Below are 21,806 nucleotides of genomic sequence, written 5' to 3' on the forward strand. Positions count from 1 at the left end.
GGGAAGGGGGAACCTATTCCAGAAGGATGGGCTCCAACTTAACCAGGATGGGACCAGGTTGCTGGCATCTGCATTTAAAAAGGAGACAGAGCAGCTTTTAAACTAGAATCTGGGGGAAGGCCGACAGTCATTTAAAAACACATGGTATCTTTCAAAGATATCACCAAAACAGGTTAGATAGGGTATCCTGATAGCGAGGTTGCAAAAGAGACCATAGTAGATCAGGTATCCTTAAATAAAAATCAGACAAAAGATTGCAAATTAACACTGTTAACTAATGAGCAACACATAAATAGGAACAACAAATACAGTTTGAAATGTCTATATGCGAATGCCAGAAGCCTAAGAAAGATGGGAGAGTTAGACCTGCTGGAAGGAGGATAACCAGTGGGACACTGTCATACCAGGGTACAAATTATATCATAGTGATAGGAAGGATCGAATTGGTGGAGTGGTAACTTTGTACGTTAAGGAGGGCCTTGAATCAAATAGATTGAAAATTCTGCACAAAACAAAACACATCTTGGAATCCCTATGGATTGAAATTCCATGTGTCAAGGGGAAAAGGGTAGTGATAGGAGTTTACTATCGTCCACCTGGCCAGGATGAACAGATGGATGTAGAAATGTTATCAGAAATTAGGGAGGCTAACAAACTGGGCAACACAATAATAATGGGTGATGATTTCAATTACCCCGATATTGAGTGGGTAAATTAACATCGGAGCATGTTAGGGATGTAAAAGTCCTTGACAAAAAGGCAAAGAGGGACTTTGAAAAAACGACTGCGTTGGAGGCAAAAACCCATACTAAATTTTTTTTAGGTATATTAAAAGCAAGAAGACAGCAAAAAAATCAGTTGGCCTGCTAGATGACCAAGGGGTAAAATGGGTACTCAGGGAAGACAAAGCCATAGCAGAGAGATTAAATGAATTCTTTGCTTCGGTCTTCACCGAGGAAGATTTGGGAGAGATACCGGTGCCAGAAATGGTATTCAAAGCTGATGAGTCAGAGAAACTGAATGAAATCTCTATATACCTGGAAGATGTAATGACGCAATTTGACAAATTAAAGAGTTGCAAATTGCCTGGACCGATTGTATTCATACCAGAGTACTGATAGACTTGAAAAATGACCTTGCAGAACTACTGTTAGTAAAATGTAATTTATCTTTAAAATCAAGCATGGTACTAGAAGATTGGAGGGTGGCCAATGTAACGCAGATTTTTAAAAAAGGATGCAGAAATGATATATTATAGAAAAGCTGTTGTCTGGATAAATGCAAGTTTTTATTTTCAAGAATTTTATCCAACATAGGAAATTTTCTTCCACTGAATATTATATACCTTATGAATAAATGCCTTTTACAAATTTCAAACATCCTATGGAGGCAGTATGTTTCTGGTATGAACTCATTTTAGAAAAAAAATGTTCTTAACAGGTTTTTGGAACCCAACTCTTCATTTTGTCTTACATATTTTACTGATGGCGTTCTGGAATGTGTTTTTATCACTTAAGTGGATATGTGGTTTGTAGTGTATGCTCTAATTTTCTATAGTTCAACACTGTAGACTGCTGAGTGTAAAGATAATCTGGATCAACAATATATAAAGCATGTAAAATAAAGAAAGAAAAACTTATAAGGGTATATATAAATATATTCATAAGAACATAGTAGATAACAGCCTGTATGGCCCATCTAGTCTGCATAACAAGATAACTCATAGCAAGATGCAATACTACACATATATATATATATATATATACTTGATTTGTCGTTGCCATTTTCAGGGTACAGACTGTAGAGGACTGCCTGGCACTGACCTGCTCCCAACTACTGAAGCTGCCATTAAAGCCCCAATCCAGCCCATCCATATCTGTCCAGCCATGATCAGGGTACACACCATAGAAGCCTGTCCAGCAGTTGTCATCTAAGCACTGCTAAGTTTGTTTGTTCCCCTTCTCCATACGGGACTCTATTTTAAATTCTGTTACCGCTTTCACTTCCACCACCTCCTGTGGGAGCGCAATCCAGGTATCTACCACCCTCTCTGTGAAAAGGTACTTCCTGACCATTATTTCTAAGTCAGCCCTCCTGCATCTTCAATTCTTGTCTTCTAGTTTAACCGTCTTCTCGTCTCTAGAAAGGTTTTTTTTTTGTATATTAATACCTTTCAAATATTTGAATGTCTGTATCATATCATACCATCTCTCCTTTCCTCCAGGGTATACATATGTTCATGTAATCAAGTCTCTTCTCATACGTCTTGTGGCTCAAACCCCATACCACTTTTATTGTTTCTCTGAACTTTGTCTTTTTATGTCGTTAGTGAGATACGGCCCCAAAACTGAACACAATTCTCCAAGTGGGGCCTCACCAATGACTTGTACAGGGGCATCAACACCTCCTTTCGTCTGTTGGTTATACCTCTCTATATAGCCTAGCATCCTTCTGACTGTAGACACCGCCTTGTCACACTGTTTCGTCATCTTGAGATCCTCAGACACCATCACTCCAAGATCCCTTGGAGGTTTATTATTTTACATACATAGCCCTTTAACACATACAATATCCTATTATATATTACTGTCAGATTATTTGTACACTATATATTAGATGTTGTAATACCTTCTTTTGAAATTGTTTTAATTGTACTACATTTGTCTTTTTACCCATATATAATTATACCTATATCTATTTATATGTATACACACACACACACACCTACAGTGGGGGAAATAAGTATTTGATCCCTTGCTGATTTTGTAAGTTTGCCCACTGACAAAGACATGAGCAGCCCATAATTGAAGGGTAGGTTATTGGTAACAGTGAGAGATAGCACATCACAAATTAAATCCGGAAAATCACATTGTGGAAAGTATATGAATTTATTTGCATTCTGCAGAGGGAAATAAGTATTTGATCCCCCACCAACCAGTAAGAGATCTGGCCCCTACAGACCAGGTAGATGCTCCAAATCAACTCGTTACCTGCATGACAGACAGCTGTCGGCAATGGTCACCTGTATGAAAGACACCTGTCCACAGACTCAGTGAATCAGTCAGACTCTAACCTCTACAAAATGGCCAAGAGCAAGGAGCTGTCTAAGGATGTCAGGGACAAGATCATACACCTGCACAAGGCTGGAATGGGCTACAAAACCATCAGTAAGACGCTGGGCGAGAAGGAGACAACTGTTGGTGCCATAGTAAGAAAATGGAAGAAGTACAAAATGACTGTCAATCGACAAAGATCTGGGGCTCCACGCAAAATCTCACCTCGTGGGGTATCCTTGATCATGAGGAAAGTTAGAAATCAGCCTACAACTACAAGGGGGGAACTTGTCAATGATCTCAAGGCAGCTGGGACCACTGTCACCACGAAAACCATTGGTAACACATTACGACATAACGGATTGCAATCCTGCAGTGCCCGCAAGGTCCCCCTGCTCCGGAAGGCACATGTGACGGCCCGTCTGAAGTTTGCCAGTGAACACCTGGATGATGCCGAGAGTGATTGGGAGAAGGTGCTGTGGTCAGATGAGACAAAAATTGAGCTCTTTGGCATGAACTCAACTCGCCGTGTTTGGAGGAAGAGAAATGCTGCCTATGACCCAAAGAACACCGTCCCCACTGTCAAGCATGGAGGTGGAAATGTTATGTTTTGGGGGTGTTTCTCTGCTAAGGGCACAGGACTACTTCACCGCATCAATGGGAGAATGGATGGGGCCATGTACCGTACAATTCTGAGTGACAACCTCCTTCCCTCCGCCAGGGCCTTAAAAATGGGTCGTGGCTGGGTCTTCCAGCACGACAATGACCCAAAACATACAGCCAAGGCAACAAAGGAGTGGCTCAGGAAGAAGCACATTAGGGTCATGGAGTGGCCTAGCCAGTCACCAGACCTTAATCCCATTGAAAACTTATGGAGGGAGCTGAAGCTGCGAGTTGCCAAGCGACAGCCCAGAACTCTTAATGATTTAGAGATGATCTGCAAAGAGGAGTGGACCAAAATTCCTCCTGACATGTGTGCAAACCTCATCATCAACTACAGAAGACGTCTGACCGCTGTGCTTGCCAACAAGGGTTTTGCCACCAAGTATTAGGTCTTGTTTGCCAGAGGGATTAAATACTTATTTCCCTCTGCAGAATGCAAATAAATTCATATACTTTCCACAATGTGATTTTCCGGATTTAATTTGTGATGTGCTATCTCTCACTGTTACCAATAACCTACCCTTCAATTATGGGCTGCTCATGTCTTTGTCAGTGGGCAAACTTACAAAATCAGCAAGGGATCAAATACTTATTTCCCCCACTGTATCTATATATATATATTACTATATTAAGTTTATACTCCTGGCATTAGGGCAGACTGCTATTTTAGCAAGCAAAATGAAGTTGAAAATTTCACTGCCCTTTTCCAATGATTAACAGTACTAAAGCAGCAATGACTAGCATGCAAGCAGAGTCTATCCTGCTCAAAATTTCAGATTGAACAAAGCCTTCAGATGTTTGATAAAACTCTCACTCATGCTGTTTGCTTTAAATTATTATTCTAAATACGTCATACTGCTAATCTTTGTGAGCTCTTGCCAGATAGAGCAAACTTTACAGCCAGACACTATTGACAACAGATAGAGTGAATGCTCATATCTCTTCTCTTTCAGAAATATCCATATTATAGGTACACTGCTTGGGTTTCCAGATAATATCTTTCCTGCTTATCTACTGATTATTATTACGCTCTGTAACAGACACAGGGAGTGGAGTGTAATAAAAAAGACTCTTTTCTTATAGCCTGTAAGTTCATGAAAAAGTCTGAAACAGAAGTTCTGATAATTAAAATGAAAGCCTGAACTCCCCTCTAAGAAAATAAAAGATTATATTTAAATATTTGGGCATTGTATGAACTTTTTGAAACATACTATTAAAAATGACCTTTTGCAAAACCTAGATGGGGTATAGAACCCTGCATTTTTCTGACTGGATGGAACTCTAAAACACTGAAATTATAACATGGTGTGACAAATGACATTCTTGACAGGAAAGGCCTAAGACTTGTATGCAGCTAAGACTGAAATAGCAATGGTGACAGAAATCTGTAGAGAGAACATTTGCAGAGAATGCATAGTATATGCTTAATAGCAAACTTTCTCTTGTATAAGAAAAATGGACCAATGAATAGTAGAAAAAAATATCCATTTCAGGAGGACACCCACCTGTGCATCTGTGTTAGGTCTTTGAATACCATCACCAGCCCCAAATGTTCTTTTGCAGTTGTCTAACCACTAGAAAAAGAAACATTGACAAGTGAATAGAACTGACCATTAAAGTTTTCTCATATAAAATAGTGTGACAAATATGTTAGCTCACTTAGGGGCCCTTTTACAAAGGCATGGTAGGGCTACCGCATGAGTACCATGCGCCAAATTGGCCCTACCGCTGGAGTAGAACAAGGATCCCAGCGGTAGTTCCGAAGTTGATGCGTGCAGTTTCCTGTGGTAGAATAATTTTCTATTTTCTGCTGTGAGGGTGTTCCACGCCAAAACTATCACAGGCCAACTTTTACAGCGATTTAGTAAAAGGACCCCTTAGTAACTATACAGTGCCTTTCTGTCGTAAAACCAAAATGGTTTACATATTAAATACAGGTACTTTCTCTGTCCTTAGTGGGCTCAGAATCTATGTTTTTGCACCTGGGGTAATGGAAGGTTAAGTGACTTGCCCAAGGTCACAAGGAGCTGCAGTGGGAATCAAAACCAATTTTCTGGGTTCTCAGAACCATGCGCTCTAATCATTAGGCTGCTACTCCACTCCAATGAAGAAATAAGTTTTGTCTAGATTACATTATTGTAATAGTCTTTACCAAAGTCAGTGGCGTAGCAAGGGCGGGGCGGTGGGGGCGGTCCGCCTCAGGTGCATGCTGCTGGAGGGTGCAGAGAGCAGCCGCGCGCCTGTTGCCTCCGCTGGTTCCCTGCTCCCTCTGCCCTGAAACAGGTTACTTCCTGTTCCGGGGCAGAGGGAGCAGGGAGCCAGTGGAGCTGACAGGCGCGCGGCTGCTGTCTGCACCCTCCAGCAGCCAAGAATGCACCCGGAGGGGGGTATCATTGTGCCAAGGGGGGGGGGGGGGGGAGCTTGATGCACCGGGGAGGGGGGGTCATTGCGCCAGGGGGGGGGGGGGGGGGGGGGCGTCGTGCTGCACCCATGGGGATGGATGCCGTGCACCCGGGGGGGGGGGGGGGGGGGGTGCGCAGCGGCGATCCGCCCCGGGTGGCAGCCGACCTAGGATTGCCACTGACCAAAGTTTATCTCAATCTTGTTGTAAAGCATTACAGGTTGTACAATTATTATTATTAGCATTTGTATAGCGCTACCAGACGCACGCAGCGCTGAACACCTGATACAAAGAGACAGTCCCTGCTCAAAATACTCTGCTGTATGGCTGATTGTGGGATTGCAATGTACTGAGCACGTTACATCTTCTTTGAAGTCTTTATATTGGCTACCTGTGAGCTTCAGGATAACGTTTAAAATACTGATGATTATTTTTAAGATTTGACCAGTGGTGTGTTCCTGAATATTTGAAGAATACTCTGAAGTTATATGAACCAATTCGCTCCTTGAGATTGACGGGAACTTGGCTATTGGTGCAGCCTTTTTTTTAGTGAAGGTTTCATATGTTAATACTTGTAATGGAAGTATTCAGATGTTAACATCTGTTACTGAATTTAAGAGAAAGTTGAAAAAACTTTTCTTTATTCAAGCCTTTTGTGGAGTAAGAAAGCTTGGAACCGGTTCTACAATGCTGCCATATTAAATTCTGAAAAAAGGATTTGTTAGATTGATTTGTTTTTCATTTTAGATTTTATATATGAATTGTAATGTGTTTGCTGTTTGCCATGTTTTATATATTTTATTGTGTGGTTTTTGTTCCTTGTCTAGTTAATAGACAGGTTATAAATGATATAATATAAATAAAAATAAATAAAACAAGCTGTAGTTGGTAACTTTTAACTCAATTAACTTAGGGCCCAATTGTGCGCCAATCTGGAACTACCACTGGGCTACTGCAGGAGCCCGGCAGTAGTTCCCACCCCCAGCGCATGCCACTTCTGGCGCTAAAAAAATATCTTAACCCAGTTAGAACAAAGATTTATTTTCCAATGGGACACGGTTCAGCCCAGAGGACTAAATAAAGAAATAGACTGGTTAATATAATGAGGGACACAGGCTTGGTCTAATCAACCTCACCTTTTTTTTAGCTGGGTGGCTGATAAATAGACTGATCAGGGAGTATGCGCCAGTATTCTGGTTGCAAGGAGGAGCTTGAAGTGGTTTTGTCTCTGAAATGACCGCAATTCAAATTTAGAAAAGTTTTGTTTGAAAGGTAATCATGGTAGCATTTGACTTGAGTATCTGTATGAAGGTGAAACAGAGGCCAACAGTGTGATACTATATTGTTTTATTCAGTAGGTTCTCCTGAAGAGGTAGCAATGTTGAAACATGGCCCCATGTTGGGAACAATGAGAATTTTCATTTTGCTTTTTAAAACAGTAATAGAGCACAGAAACACAGGTCACCAGCAGCAGCAGCAGCACAAAATAAAGCACTGAACTGGACTTAAAACGCCAAACAAGCCAAGTGACTAAGCTTTCCTATATTATGAATTTATGGTAGACAGTTTGCCAACTTATTGTCTATCCAGTCAACAAGGCAGGTTAGGAAGGTTCGGTGCTATCATGGGATAGGGGTGTTGTACTAAATGCTGATACCATGACAAATGGTAAATTGGCACTTCAACACACACTGAGCACTGCATATTCAAAAACAAAAAATGTTTGCTTTAGCCCTCATAGGCAGAATAAGTTAAGAGTGGACTTTACTGGTATATCAGTTTAGAAATCTATAATGCCAGACTGCATCATTAGAACCCTAAAAGTATTACATTAAATTTTAACTGCCAGACTCTAGACCATTCTTCTAACGTTTGGAGATCCTTTCTCATTGTTTCTACTCTCTCCAGGGTATACACTCCATTGGTTATTTTCGTGTCATCCACAAAAAGGCAAACCTTTCCTTCCAACCATTCAGCAATATCGCCCACAAATATATTTAACAGAATAGGCCCCAGCACCGACCCCTGAGGAATTCTACTGCTCACCTTCTTTTCCTCTGAGCGGATTCCATTTACCACCACCCTCTGCCACCTGTCGGTCAACCAGTTTCCAATCCAGTTCACCACTTTTGGTCCTAAGTTCAACCCTTTCAGCTTATTCCCGCGTCTTCTGTGGGGGACCGTATGAAAGGTTCTGCTGAAATCCAAGTAGATTACATTGAACGCATGTCCTTCACCCAGTTCTTTGGTCACGCAGTCAAAGAAGTCAATAAGATTTGTTTGGCAGGATTTTCCTTTGGTAAAGCCATGTTTCCTTGGGTCCTGTAATCTGTTGGCTTCTAGAAAGTTAACTATCCTTTCTTTCACCAGCTACTCCATTATTTTTCTTACCACTGACGTGACGAAACCTCTCTCATCTCTAAAGATCTATTAAATAAATCTTTCAGAGGTCTCGCCAGGACCTCTCTGACCTCCTTCAGTATCGTGGGATGTATCCCATCTGGCCCAATACCTTTGTCTACCTTCAGATTCTCAAACTGTTTTTAAACTCTTTCTTCCGTAAATGGTGCAGTATCCACTCCATTCCCAGATGTTCCTTTGGGACCGTGGTCCTTCTCCAGGATTTTCCTCCGTGAACACCAAAGAGAAATAATTACTGATGAAGAGAATATGGCTGCAGCAATGCATAACTTGTGACATCTACATTGGGACTTTTTATTTACATAAAATTGCTGCTCTCGCTGTGCACGCACATCCTTCTTGGCATTTTACACAAGACTCCGTGTTCAGCAGAGCCTTCTGTAAAATACCAAGGGAACTGAGCATATCCTGACCTAGATATCTCAATACCCCTTCTCCACAAGTTATCTAAAAGGGGGCCTTTTAAGTCTGGTTGGGCACTTAAACCCAAATCTTGTTTTGTAGGTTTATCCCATCCCTAGTCAAGTAAATTGACTCAGCACTCCACAATTCCCCCATCTAATCTCACCATCTCCGGCACTACGATCCCCATTTCTGAAAACCTGAAAATCCTCGGAGTGACACTAGACAGCCACCTCTCCCTCGACAATCACGCCACATCCACCACAAAGAAAATGTTCACAATGATGTGGATATTGAAACGCATAAAACCATATCTACCCCAGAAAACATTCCAGAATTTAGTGCAATCCACGGTACTTACCCATGCTGATTACTGCAACAGTATTTTCTTAGGCTGCAAAGCCTATATCCTAAAAAAACTTGAGACCGCCCAAAATACAGCAGCAAGACTCATCTTTGGCAGATCACGTTTTGAGAGTGCAACTTCTCTCCATGCTATACTGCACTGGCTCCCAATCAAAGAATGTATCAATTTCAAAGCCCAGACTTTAATCCACAAGATAATACACGGAGAATCTCCGAACTATATGATAAATCTGGTCGACCTTCCAGCAAGAAACATGTCTGTATCTTCACGGAAGTACCTCAACCTGCACTACCCCAGCTGTAAAGGTCTCAAGTACAAAACTTATTTTGGATCCAATTTCTCCTTCCTGGGCAGCCGTCTATGGAACGCTCTCCCTAGACCTATCCGAGCAATCCATGACCACCTACCATTCAGAAAAGCACTAAAAACCCATCTATTCAAACAAACCTACCCAAAAGACCCAGATTAATCTCATGAACCCATCTACCTTACATATACTGAAGAGAAAACGACACCCAGAATCTATCTCCCACCTTACCCTCCTCTATCATCTATTACTATTACTATGTAAGCCACATTGAGCCTGCTTTTAATGGGAAAGTGCAGGATACAAATGTATTAAATAAATAAATTAAATGTGTTTAAGCGGAGAGAAAAGGACAGTAACTTAGTCCCCCAGCTTTATATCTCTCGCTTCAGTTGGATGGCCTAATACAGCTAGGGTTTCTTTGCTTACAGAAGGCTGAAGAAGTCTCCGACAGTGAACAGTTTAGCAATTTGCCATAAACTGCCATTCTTCTGTTAACAAATGTCTTCTGCCATTTGAGTGAATTTAATTTATATAATTTATGTTCTGTACCTTACCATCTTCAGACAGAACAGGGTGGATTATAGTTTCATCATTTAAACATGACTACAAAATAAAAATGATCTAAATCAGACAAAATCACCCAAGTATATGGGACAAGCAACATATACTTTCTATAATGAATGCGATGATACACAGTCTACTCAGATAAAGTATTTCCTTTTTTATTGCAATTTTTGATATATATATATATGAATATCAAAACTCTAGAAATACAGAATGAGACCAATAAATACAAATATCATCATGTCAAAACATTCTAGCCCACATCAAGAAACGAGTGAAAATAAAAGAAAGAAAAAAGAATAAGGAGGAAAACTATATTACACAAACTGGAGGTGTTTCATATTACAGGACCCCAAAATTCAAAGTCATGAGAATCAGTCATTCTTATGTCCATTCAAGAATTTCTCTAACTGAACTGGAATAACAGATACGAAGTACCTCGAGAGATCAGCACACATTTACAGGGAAATAAAAAGGTGGTACCTAATGCCAGTACTCAGGAATTGAACAAAAGATATCCTATGTGCTTGAATGGAATGAGCAACATCAGGGAAAACTAGAATTTTGGCACCATAAAGGAAAAGAATCCTTTTTTAGAAAATAGGCGCTCGAAAAAGAAAACTTGTCCTTTTTACAGGAAATAGCGAAGAGGTGGGTTGCTCTAGAGGCAATATTATACTGAGAGTCCTCAGTCAACTTAGGGCACTTAACCCCATGAGATTGAATTTTAATAGAAATATAACAACTTGCTGAAGTTATTAGTTCACCAGAAGAAATATGCAAGATTTCTTTAAAGCACTTTCTTATTAATATTTCAGGAAAAAAATATGCAAATGGGGAATCTAAAAACCATAAGTACCGAACCCTGAGGGCATTTCCACCATTTACAATTACCGTATTTTTCGGACTATAAGACGCACCGGACCATAAGACGCACCTAGGTTTTAGAGGAGGGAAATAGGAAATTTTTTTTTTCCTTTTTCCCTCCTCTAAAACCTAGGTGCTCCGGTGCGTCTTGTCCGAGTTCGGGATTGCCCTCCCCCCGGCCCTATCACCACTTCTCCCCTACTCACGTCACGCGATCTTCCCTGGTGGTCTAGTGACGTCGGGGCAGGAAAGAGCCTCCTCTTTCCTGCCCAGCGCGCTGCTCTCCGTCCTCCTATATGCTGCCTGACAGTCTCGGCGAGATTCAAAATGGCTGAGAATTGAAGTCTCGGCGGTCATTTTGAATCTCGCCGAGACCGTCAGGCTGCATACAGGAGGACGGAGAGCAGCGCGCTCGGCAGGAAAGAGGGGGCTCTTTCCTGCCCCGACGTCACTAGACCACCAGGGAAGATCGCGTGACGTGAGTAGGGGAGAAGTGGTGACTGGGCCGGGGGGAGGGAGGGAGGGAAATCGCTACCTTCGGGGGGAAAAAAGTGCGTCTTATAGTACGAAAAATACGGTATATAAAAGGCCCGTTTCTGACTGAAATGAAACGGGTGCTAGCAAGGTTTTTCTCTGAGTGTGTATGTTTGAGAGAGAGTGTGTGAGATTGACTGTGTAAGAGAGAGTGAATGTGCAAGTGTGTGTGTGTGTGACAGAGAGTGAGACTGGGTGCGAGTGTGTCCATGAGAGAGAGAGTGTGTGTGTGAGAATTAGAGTGTGTGCCGGGGCCCCTCCCTCCTCCAGGGTCCCCCCTCCATCCCTCCCTCCGTCCCGCCGAGTTCCAGGGTCATCCCTTCCTCCCTCAGAGTTCCAGGGTCCCTTCCAGTTTCAGGGTGCCCCCCCACCCTCCGAGTTTCAGGGTCCCCTCCCTCCCAGTTCCATAGTCCCCCTCCCTCCCTCCCAGTTCCAGGGTCCCCCTACCAGTTCAAGGGTCCCTCCCCTCCCTCCCAGTTCCATGGTCCTGTCCACTCCCTTCCTCCCTCCCTTCGAGGTGCTTGGGGGGGGGGGGGGGGGTTGCTATTTGCTGTCAACCTAAGGAGACACTGCTTCTGGCATCCACCAGCTAAGTCCTGTCCTGACCCAGAGGCAGCTGGAGCTCCCTCATACTCTTTCAGTGGTACACATTGACAGGCAACGGCAGGGCTGACGCAGCCATGGGCACTTACCTGGATAAACTTTGTATTGTTGACAAATGATCTGAAAATACAGAGTTTAAAATTGCTGTTTCTACCACGTAGAATAATTTTTAAAGCTGTTTTAGTGATATTTAATTTAGATTTCATGATATTCATATGTACAGATGGGAAGCTTTCAAATACATTAAAAAGGTGTGCAGTAAGAATCCAAAAACAAAAACCTTTTGTCCTTTACCTGTTAAGGCGCAGTTTATCCAGTAGAAACAGCTTTAGACATGTTTCAGATGGAAGAAGGGGAAAAAAAACAACAATGTGGATCAGCAGCACCTAGGTGTGCTTGGTTTTGAGTGTATGGGAATGACGGCTGTGTTGGTGAGTGGAAACAGAGATTAACCAATGGGCTTCCTTGCTTACAGTGTAGCTGATTGGGTCACTTCCACTCGTGTGTAGTAATTGTCCTGCAGCATGGCTGGAGTCGGGGAGGAGAGGGAGGGCGGCGGAACGGTGAGCGAGCGTTTGCGGGAAGGTGGGTGAGGGGGACTGTGGGCTGGGGGACGGGGTCCAGCAGCGATTTTGCTTGGTTTTGAGTATATGGGAATGACGGCTGAGTTGGGGGAGTGGAAACAGAGATTAACCAATGGGCTTCGTTGCTTACGGTGTAGTTGTTGTCATTATGACCCGCCCTCGACGTCATCACGTTTGACACGTGGGCGGGGCAGACACTCATGGAGGAAAAGCGATCTCAGCCACTTCACTTTTAGAACGTTGGGAAAGTGAGGCTTCATTAGAACGTTGGAGGTGCATTTTATATAGAGAGATTAATAGCAAGGGAATCCTTAATAGCGGATGTAGAAGCAGACTGCAAGAAAAAAACGGATACGCCTTTCTCCACCTCAGCAATATTAGAGTCCAAATTTGAAAACTTAGAAACAGTTTTTTGAGTAAATGAACAAATGACTAAATGAGTGACTGCCCAATAATGCGGCCCTTCAAATGAGTAATAGCATTTCATACGTCTCTTAAGAAAATATCCTGTTTCCCAGTATCCACTAGCAAGTCCAGCCTCAAGTGACAAAATATAAAATGCCTTAGGTAAAGAGGCCAAATGGAGAGAGATAGGGGTTGCAGAAGACCCTGATGAATCAACCTCCAATGGGGATGAAGCTAGCACATGACCACTACTTAGAGAATCAGAGGAAACCAATATCGGAGTGGGTACGTTCAGTAGAGCTGAGAGAAGCTTTTGCCTGAGGCACCAATACAGTTTGGATCCAGAAGAAGTCACATCAGATGTAATATGTCTATCCACTGGACCCTTAATCAGAGAAGCTGATAAGGTACCTTTTGCTTTAATCTTCTGTTGTTCCCATAGATCACAACTACAGAAGACAGCAGCATTTCAATATAATTCTTATGATGCTCCAGCAGTGCTCCAGGGGTACTCTAAGGGGCAAGGCGTGCCCCTTTGGGCACACCCCTTCAAGCACATGCCTATGGCTGTATGCTGCTGCTGCCCAGGTGGAAATAAAAGGATCATTGAAGGACCCCAGATAATGTTTCAGGGGATAACTGTGCCACTACATGTCAGGGTATTTGTTGGACAATTTAAGAAGATAAGCTCATTGCCACAGCACCACCAGTCTTACTCCTCTCCTGTTGAGCTACAATGTGCAGGTAGATATAAAAGGACTGCCAGAGGCTCCCCAATGACATCGGGGGGGGGGGGGGGGGGGGGGGGGGGGGGGGGGGGGGGGGGGGGGAGGGTAACTATGCCACTGTCTATTAGGGTATCAGCTGGACAGCTCAGGAAGTTCAACTTAGCTCACAGCTACAGTACCACTGCTCTCACGTCTCTCACCATATTAATGTATTATTTTTAAAAACAAATAGACTGACAGAATCCTAGGTAACTCTGACCTGGGCCCTATTGCAGCAGCCCTTCCCCCCTCTACTGGGCAGCTTGGAGGGGCAGGTTTGTCCTGGATGAAAACATGTCTTTGGGCTTCACTGGGAAAAAATGGCTGATATGTGGGGAGAGAAATGAGGTGGAAAAGAGGATAGAGGAATGGACGATAAAGAAATGCATAAAAAAAGATTATAAAAGGAAGAAAACTCTCCCAAACACCTATAAAATAAATACATACATTTACTATATCCTTAAAATTTTGTCTGCCACCTAAGATCTGAAATAATTTTCCAGTCCTGAAAAATAAATATTGATACTATTAATTTTTATGGGCAAATTTAACAATGGCACCTCATAAACCACCAAGGTTCAGTGCTAAATTAGCATGTTTAACATTAGAGTTCTGTCAATTCACACTGATATAAGGCAAAAAGTGTTTCTATAGCAAATCTCCAAAGGGTGCATCAGTAACATTTTACTTAAACCCTTATGAGATACATGAATGGAAAAAGATGACTGTGATTTCCCATCTGGCCAATTCAATAAAAGCCACACACTTTGTGAATTAACTAGGTCATATTGTGCACCATAGGCAATAAGCAGAATTTTCTAAACACTCCAGTGTCACACGCAATTAGTGACATGGACGCCAAGATTCATTTTAAATATATCTTTACTTTGTACTTGACATCATCCATCGATTAGATAACATTTGTCCATAGCAAATAGTATTAGAAAGAAGAGAAAAAACTACATTTTCATACTATTTTTAGATCATTCTTAATTAAACAAAAGAAACAAAAGTTGGGTGGACTGTCTGTAGGGCCTACTCCGCTCCAAGTAAGCCCAATGCACGCTTGCAGTCCAAGGTGTGCAGTGTGCTTTCACCAGGATGGGCATGAGGTCAGGGGAAGAATGTTGGCAAGACAATCAACTGGTTCAGGTGAAACTCTGACACAACCTTAGGGAGGAGGGGTCCAAGGACAGATCCCTGAGGAACCCCAACAGAGAGTGGGATGGGGGTGGAGGAAGATCCATGAGAATGTACTCTGAAGGTACTAATTGCTACAGTGTCTGTCACCTGGGCAGGCAGGCAGTACTGTTCCACCGTAGTCTCAGGGCTCACTCATCCTGAAATGTGACAGCCTGGGAAGGTGCAGATATTGAAAGCTGCTGAGGGAGGATGCGAGAAAGGGGCAGATGCTGGGGCAGTAAGAGGGGAGAGGACAGTTACTGTGGAAAGGTAAGAAGCAAGGGTATATGCAAGGGAAGTGAAGATGGAGGGGAATAGAGATAGATGTGGTAAGGAAGACGAAAAGCAGGGTCAATGAATAGTGGAGAAAGAAGTAGGTGGTCAGGTGCTAGGGAAGGGGAAAAGGGGGCAAGAGGATAGATACTGTGAACATGGGGATGCAGAAGAGCAGGAACTGTGACAGATGGAGAATCTAAGATTGGGTGGGAGGCCAGAAAACAATGAAAGACTCTAAGGTTGGCTGGGTATTGGGAGCAGGGGTGATGGAATATCTTAGTGATTAGAAGGGCCAAGCAAACCAATGTCCAACCCTGCCCCCAAGCTCTCTAGTTGCTGATGTTGATTTGCAGGGGGGGGGGGTGCAGAAGGAAATAGAACTCTGTTACTAGGACAGCATACAATTCATACAAAGTTAAAGCAGATAGTAAAGCTAACACTGAAACAATTAAAACACAGCAACTAGGTGTGTATCCATGCATTGTTGGGCAACCTGTTGAGTCTGTCATTTTTACAATTAAAACGTCTGCTCTACTAAAAATAAAAAACAGCTTAGCATGGATTAAAATATAAAGTAGCTAGCAATTTCTAGCAAAATATAAAACATTCATAAGCAAGTCACTATTACAAAGTTAAAATATTAAAAACAAATTACTGGAAAACAAAAGCCTTCAGTGATTTCCTAAATTTTAGATAACTTGGCTCAGATTTAATACATGACGGATTTGCACGCCAGCATTTTACAGCTTGATAAGCAATTGCAGCAGAATGGAGTTTCTTAAAATTCATATTTCATTAATGGATATTGAAAACTCAAGCTACCTATTGAATGCAATGATTTATAAGGAGATGAAAATATCAACGAGGTCAAGAATGCAAGTACTTGACCTTGAAAAATCCTAAAGACTAGAGTACGCAACTTAAAATAACATCAGGCCTCCACTGGGAGTCAGTGAAGAGCGATCAATAACGGAGTGTTAAGGTCAAATTTACATTTCCCCTAAATTAACTTGGATGCAGTAGTTTGTATCAGTTGCAATTGTTTAATTTCAATACTAGTGCAACATAAATAAAAATGATTACATTAATCTAACTGCGAAAGTACGGTTGTTTGAATAACTACAGTAAGATGCTGATTATCTAGACTAGGAAAGGGATCTAGATGTCATCGTTGATGATACATTGAAACCCTATGCTCAGTGTGCGGCAGTGGCTAAGAAAAATAGAATGTTAGGCATTGTTAGGAAAGGAATGGAAAACACAGTGGCATTCCTATGGGGGCTGGCACCCGGGGCGGATCGCCGATTCGCCCCGCCCCCCGGGTGCAGCGCCCCTCCCCCCGATGCAGCGCGGACCCCCCCGGCGAAAGGACACCCCCGCAAAGGACCCCCCCCGCCTGTAACCTGTTCTGGGGCAGAGAAGAAGCATGGAACAACGGAGGGCAGGCGCACGCGGCACCCCCCTGGCGGCGTGCACCCGGGGCGAACCCCCCCCCCCCCCCTAGGAACGCCACTGGGAAAACAAAAATGAAGATGTTATAATGCCTTTGAATTGCTCCATGGTGCAATTGCACCTTGAATTTTGTGTGCAATTCTGGTCACTGCATCTCAAAAAAGATATAGTGGAATTAGAAAAGGTACAGAGAAGGGCAATGAACATGATAAAGAGGATGGGACAACTTCCCTATGAGGAAAGGCTAAAGTGACTAGAGCTCTTCAGCTTGAAGAAAAGACGGCGGAGGGGAGATATGATAGAGGGCTATAAAATGAGTGGAGTGGAATGGGTAGATGTGAATCACTTGTTTACTTTTTCCAAAAATACTAGGACTAGGGGCATGCAATTAAACAGTACATTTAAAACGAATTGGAGAAAGTATTACTTTACTCAACATGTAATTAAACTCTGGAATTCATTGCCAGAGAATGAAGTAAAAGCAGTTAGCTTAGTGGGGTTTAAAAAAGGTTTGGCTAGCTTCCTAAAAGAAAAGTCCATAAGCCATTATTAAAATGGACTTGGGAAAATCCACCGCTTATTTCTAGGATCAGCAGCATAAAATGTATTTTACTGTTTTAGGATCTTGCCAGGTACTTGTGACCTGGATTGGCCACTGTTGGAAACAGGATACCGGGCTTGATAGACCTTCGGTTTGTCCCAGTACGGCAACACTTATGTACACACTAGTAAAAAAGGCCCGTTTCCGAAACCAATGAAACGGGCGCTAGCATGTGGTTTTTTTTGTGTGTGTGTGTATGTGTCACAGAGTTATTTTTTTGTGTGTGTGTGTGTGTGTGTGTGTGTGAGTGTGTGGTGTGTGTGCAGGTTATTGATGTGTGTCTTTTTTTGTTTTGTTTTTTGCTTGGGGGTTGGGGGATGTGCTGTGCTGGCAAAGTGGGTTGGATTGGTGTGTGGCTTTGAGGGTGTGTTTCTGTTGTATTGTGTGTGTGTGGTTTTGTCTGTCAAGGAGGTTTGTGGAGGGGTGTCTTTCTGTTGGTGAAATGTAAATGTGGTTGTAGGGGGGGTCAGCCTTTGTTGAGTTTTTTTTTTTTTTTGTGTTGTGCTGAGGCAGCAGTGTTGTTTTAGATGGGCTGAAGGTTGAGGAGCACGTTCTTTGTCTGTCGGTATTTTTTGGCCGTTTCAGGGCTGCTGTAGGGGAATGCTGGAAGAGAAATGTGCTGTTGGAAGCAGCGCCATCTTTTTCCATTGGGCTGGGGTTCTGGGCATCCTGGAGGTGGGTGACGGCTTGCCTGAGGACGGGGATAGTTGTTTTAAGTTGGCGGAAGGGAGAAGAGCACGGTCTCGGGCCGTCGGGGGGTGATCCGGTATGTTTGGTCCATTTCAGGCCGGCTGCAGGGGAATGCTGGAACATTTATGCGCTGCAGGAATCAGCGTCGTCTTTTTCCGGGTGCTCGGGGAATCCCCGAGGTGGGAGACAGCTTGCCTGAGGCTGGGGATGGTTGGGTACGTCCTTGGCCGCTTCGGCAAAAGGGGAAGAGGAAGGGGGTGGGGAGTTACCTGCAGCCGCCTGAGAAACCATGTATTCTTTGTTTGTTTTGTATTATTAGTTTGCATTTCTGTTGAAGAAAGAGTGGATGCCTTTCGAATGATGGAGGTGGTGCGTCGGTGTGCGGTTGCTTCGTTAGTTTGGCAGCCAGTCTCCAGCGATTCCTAGGCAGGGAAGGAGTAGGGAAACACGCTCCGCGTGTTTCCCTACTCCTCCCCCTTCCTTGGTCGCTGTTTGCTGCTGGCTGGGTCACGGGTAATCCTTCCAGCTGGGCCGCAGCTTGTCCAGTTCGCCCACGTCCCAGATGGTGACGGACACGTTGTTTTCCGGCTCCTCTGACTCCATGTCAAGCGATCCCAAATTTAGTCTGTGCTATAGGCCCTCTGGCACTCTTCAGTACTGGCATTAGGCATTTAAAAATTCCCCCCCCCTTGTCTATTTTTGCACATACCCACAAGCAGGAATATTCTTCTCTCGTTCCAGCGGTGGTTCTGTGCTCTCCGTGCTGCACAGATAATGAGCCATTCTGCTGGGGAATGCTCCTCCCTTATTGTCACGTAGTTTCCTCTGATTGGTCCGTCTTACGTTGCCTGGCAACGGTGTTGTGATGGTCCTTTGTGTTTCAGAATGTTGAGGGTGTATTTTCTGATTGGTCCTTCATGCGAGGGCGGGGCAGAGAGACATGGTCAGTGTTCTGGCTTCACCACCATGAATCCATGAACCCTACAGTGAGTGACTGAGTGACTTCAGAATGTTGAGGGTGAGTTTTATTATAGTAGATATAGGAATTTTCAGGCTATTGACTCTTGCACTCTCTCCACCAGTGTTTCATCCCTCTTCTCAACCACTATGCTATCCAAGTCTGTCAATGAGGATGTCTCTTCCTATAAAACTATTCTCTCCTCTGCTCTGGATATCCTTGCTCCTCCCATTCTCCATTCTGTAAGGCGTAAACTCCAGCCTTGGCTAACCTCTAGAATCCACTATCTACGTTCCTGTGCCCAATCTGCTGAACGCTTTGGCTGAAATCCTGTGCCAATGCTGACTTTTATGACTTCATACATTTAAAACTCTTGCTGACCTCCTTTCAGTCTGCTCTTTCACTTGCTAAACAAGACTACTACATCCACTTGACAAACTCTATTGGCTCATACCCTCGACATCTCTTGTCACTCTGAACTCTCACCTCAAAGTGCCTCCACCTCCAACCCCTCCTTCACTTCCTCCCCAGACATTACGGCTGAGTATTTTCCTAAGGTTCACAAGATTAACTTTGAGTTCTCAATGAAGTCACCTCCACCTCTCCTTCCCCCAGTCCATTCTGTCAACCCTCCTTATTTATTTATTTATTTATTTGGATTTACTAACTGCCTTTGTGAAGAGATTCACAGAAGTTAAGGTTATAAATCAAACTTACAATTTTGTTAACAGAACAATACTAAAATACACAAGTATAAACATAAATATAATACATACAGCAAACTGAAACCTAATAATAGGACTACCATGAAACAGGAAAAAAATATACACCCTTGACCCTTGCCTCCTTTTCTGAAATCAATGAAGAGGAAACTACATTTTCTTTCCTCCTCCAAACTGACTACCTGTTCCTCTGATCCTATTTACCAACAATCCACTCAGCAATCTCTCTCCTACTGTCATCCCTTCAATCTATCATATCTTCAATCTTTCACTTTCTACTGCAACTGTTCTTCATGCCTTCAAACATGCAGTAGTTACACCACTCCTCAAAAAACCTTTATTGAACCCTACCTGCTCTTCCAACTATTGCCCCATCTCCATCCTCCCATTCCTATCCAAGATACTTGAATGTGCTTATTTACTGCTGTTGTCTTGACTTTCTTTAATCTCAAGCTATTCTTGATCCACTTCAATCTGGATTTGCCCTCTACATTCAACTGAAACAGCCCTTACTGAAGTCTTCAATGACCTGTTCCTGGTCAGATCTAAAGGTCTCTATTCTATCCTCAACCTTCAAAATCTATCTGCTGCTTTTGACTCTGTTGATCACTACCTACTCCTTGACACGCTGTCCTCACTTGGATTTCAGGGCTCTGTTTTTTCTTGGTTTTCTTATCATCTCTCCAATGGTACTTTTAAGTGGATGCTCCGGTGGATCCTCCTCCACTTCTATCCCACTATCAGTTGGTGTACCTCAGGAATCTGTCTTTGGACCTCTTCTTTTCTCCATCTATACTTCTTCCCCTGGTGCTATGATCTCATCTCACAATTTTCAGTATCACCTTTATGCTGATGACTCCCAGATATCTCTCTCTCTCTACACTAGAAATTTCAGCAGGAATTCAGGCCCAAGTCCCAGCCTGCCTGTCTGACATTGCTGCCTGGATGTCTCAACGCCATATGAAACTAAACATGGCCAAGACTGAGCTTCTTATCTTTCCCCCTAAACCCACCTCTCCTCTTCCCCCATTATCTCTCTCCATGGATAACACTCTCATCCTCCCTGTCTCATCAACTCGTAATCTTGGGGTCATCTTTGACACCTCTCTCTCTGCATATATCCAACAGACTGCTAAAACCTGTTTTTTCTTTCTCTATATCACCACCAAATTTGTCCCTTCCTTTCTGAGCACACTACCAAAACCCTTATCACCTCTCACTTAGATTATAACAACTTGCTTCTCACAGGTCTCCCCACTAAGCCATCTCTCTCCCCTTCAATTTGTTCAAAACTCTGCTGCACAACTTAATATTCTGCCAGTGTCCCTGCTCATATTAGCCCTCTCCCAAGTCACTTAATTGGCTCCCTATCTGTTTCCACATACAATTCAAACTCCTCTTATTGACTTACAAGTGTATTCACTCTGCAGCTCCTCAGTACCTCTCCATCTCTCCCTACACTCCTCCCTGGGAATGCCGTTCATCAGGTAAATCTCTCTTATCTGTATCCTTCTCCTCCACTGCAAATTCTGTTCCTTTTATCTAGTTGCACCAAATGCCTGAAATAGACTTCCTGAATCAGTACATCAAGCTCCAGCTCTGGCCATCTTCAAATCTAGACTAAAACCCCACCTTTTTGAGACTGCTTTTAACTCCTATTCACTTGTTCAGTACCCTAGTCTGTTCTATAATCCCCACCTTAAGTAATTCCCTTATCCCTTATTTGTCCTATTTGTCTGTCTTGATTAGATTGAAAGCTCTGTCGAAAAGGGACTGTCTCTTGCATGTTCAGTGTACAGTACTGCACATGTTTAGCAGCGCTATAGAAATGATAAGTAGTAGTAGTAGTTACAGAATTTGTACTTAGCGTCCAGTATTTTGGTGCCTAAATTTTGGCACACTTTGGGGCTCATTTTCAGAAGAGAAAAAAGTCCAAAAAGCGACATAAATCTGCATTTGGACGTTTTTCTCACAAATATGTCCA

At 43.0% G+C, this 21,806-nt stretch overlaps 1 protein-coding gene across 1 annotated transcript in view; it reads right to left on the reverse strand.

Annotated features, from left to right (window-relative positions):
- The window catches only part of FRYL (FRY like transcription coactivator), a 655,466-nt gene that overhangs the window by 22,560 nt on the left and 611,100 nt on the right, over positions 1–21,806 (reverse strand). Inside the window, 1 exon segment of the mRNA XM_030191364.1 lies at positions 5,222–5,290. Within this exon segment, the coding sequence (XP_030047224.1) occupies positions 5,222–5,290 (69 nt within the window).

This window comes from Microcaecilia unicolor, chromosome 2 (assembly GCF_901765095.1).
Source record: "Microcaecilia unicolor chromosome 2, aMicUni1.1, whole genome shotgun sequence".
NCBI lineage: Eukaryota > Metazoa > Chordata > Amphibia > Gymnophiona > Siphonopidae > Microcaecilia > Microcaecilia unicolor.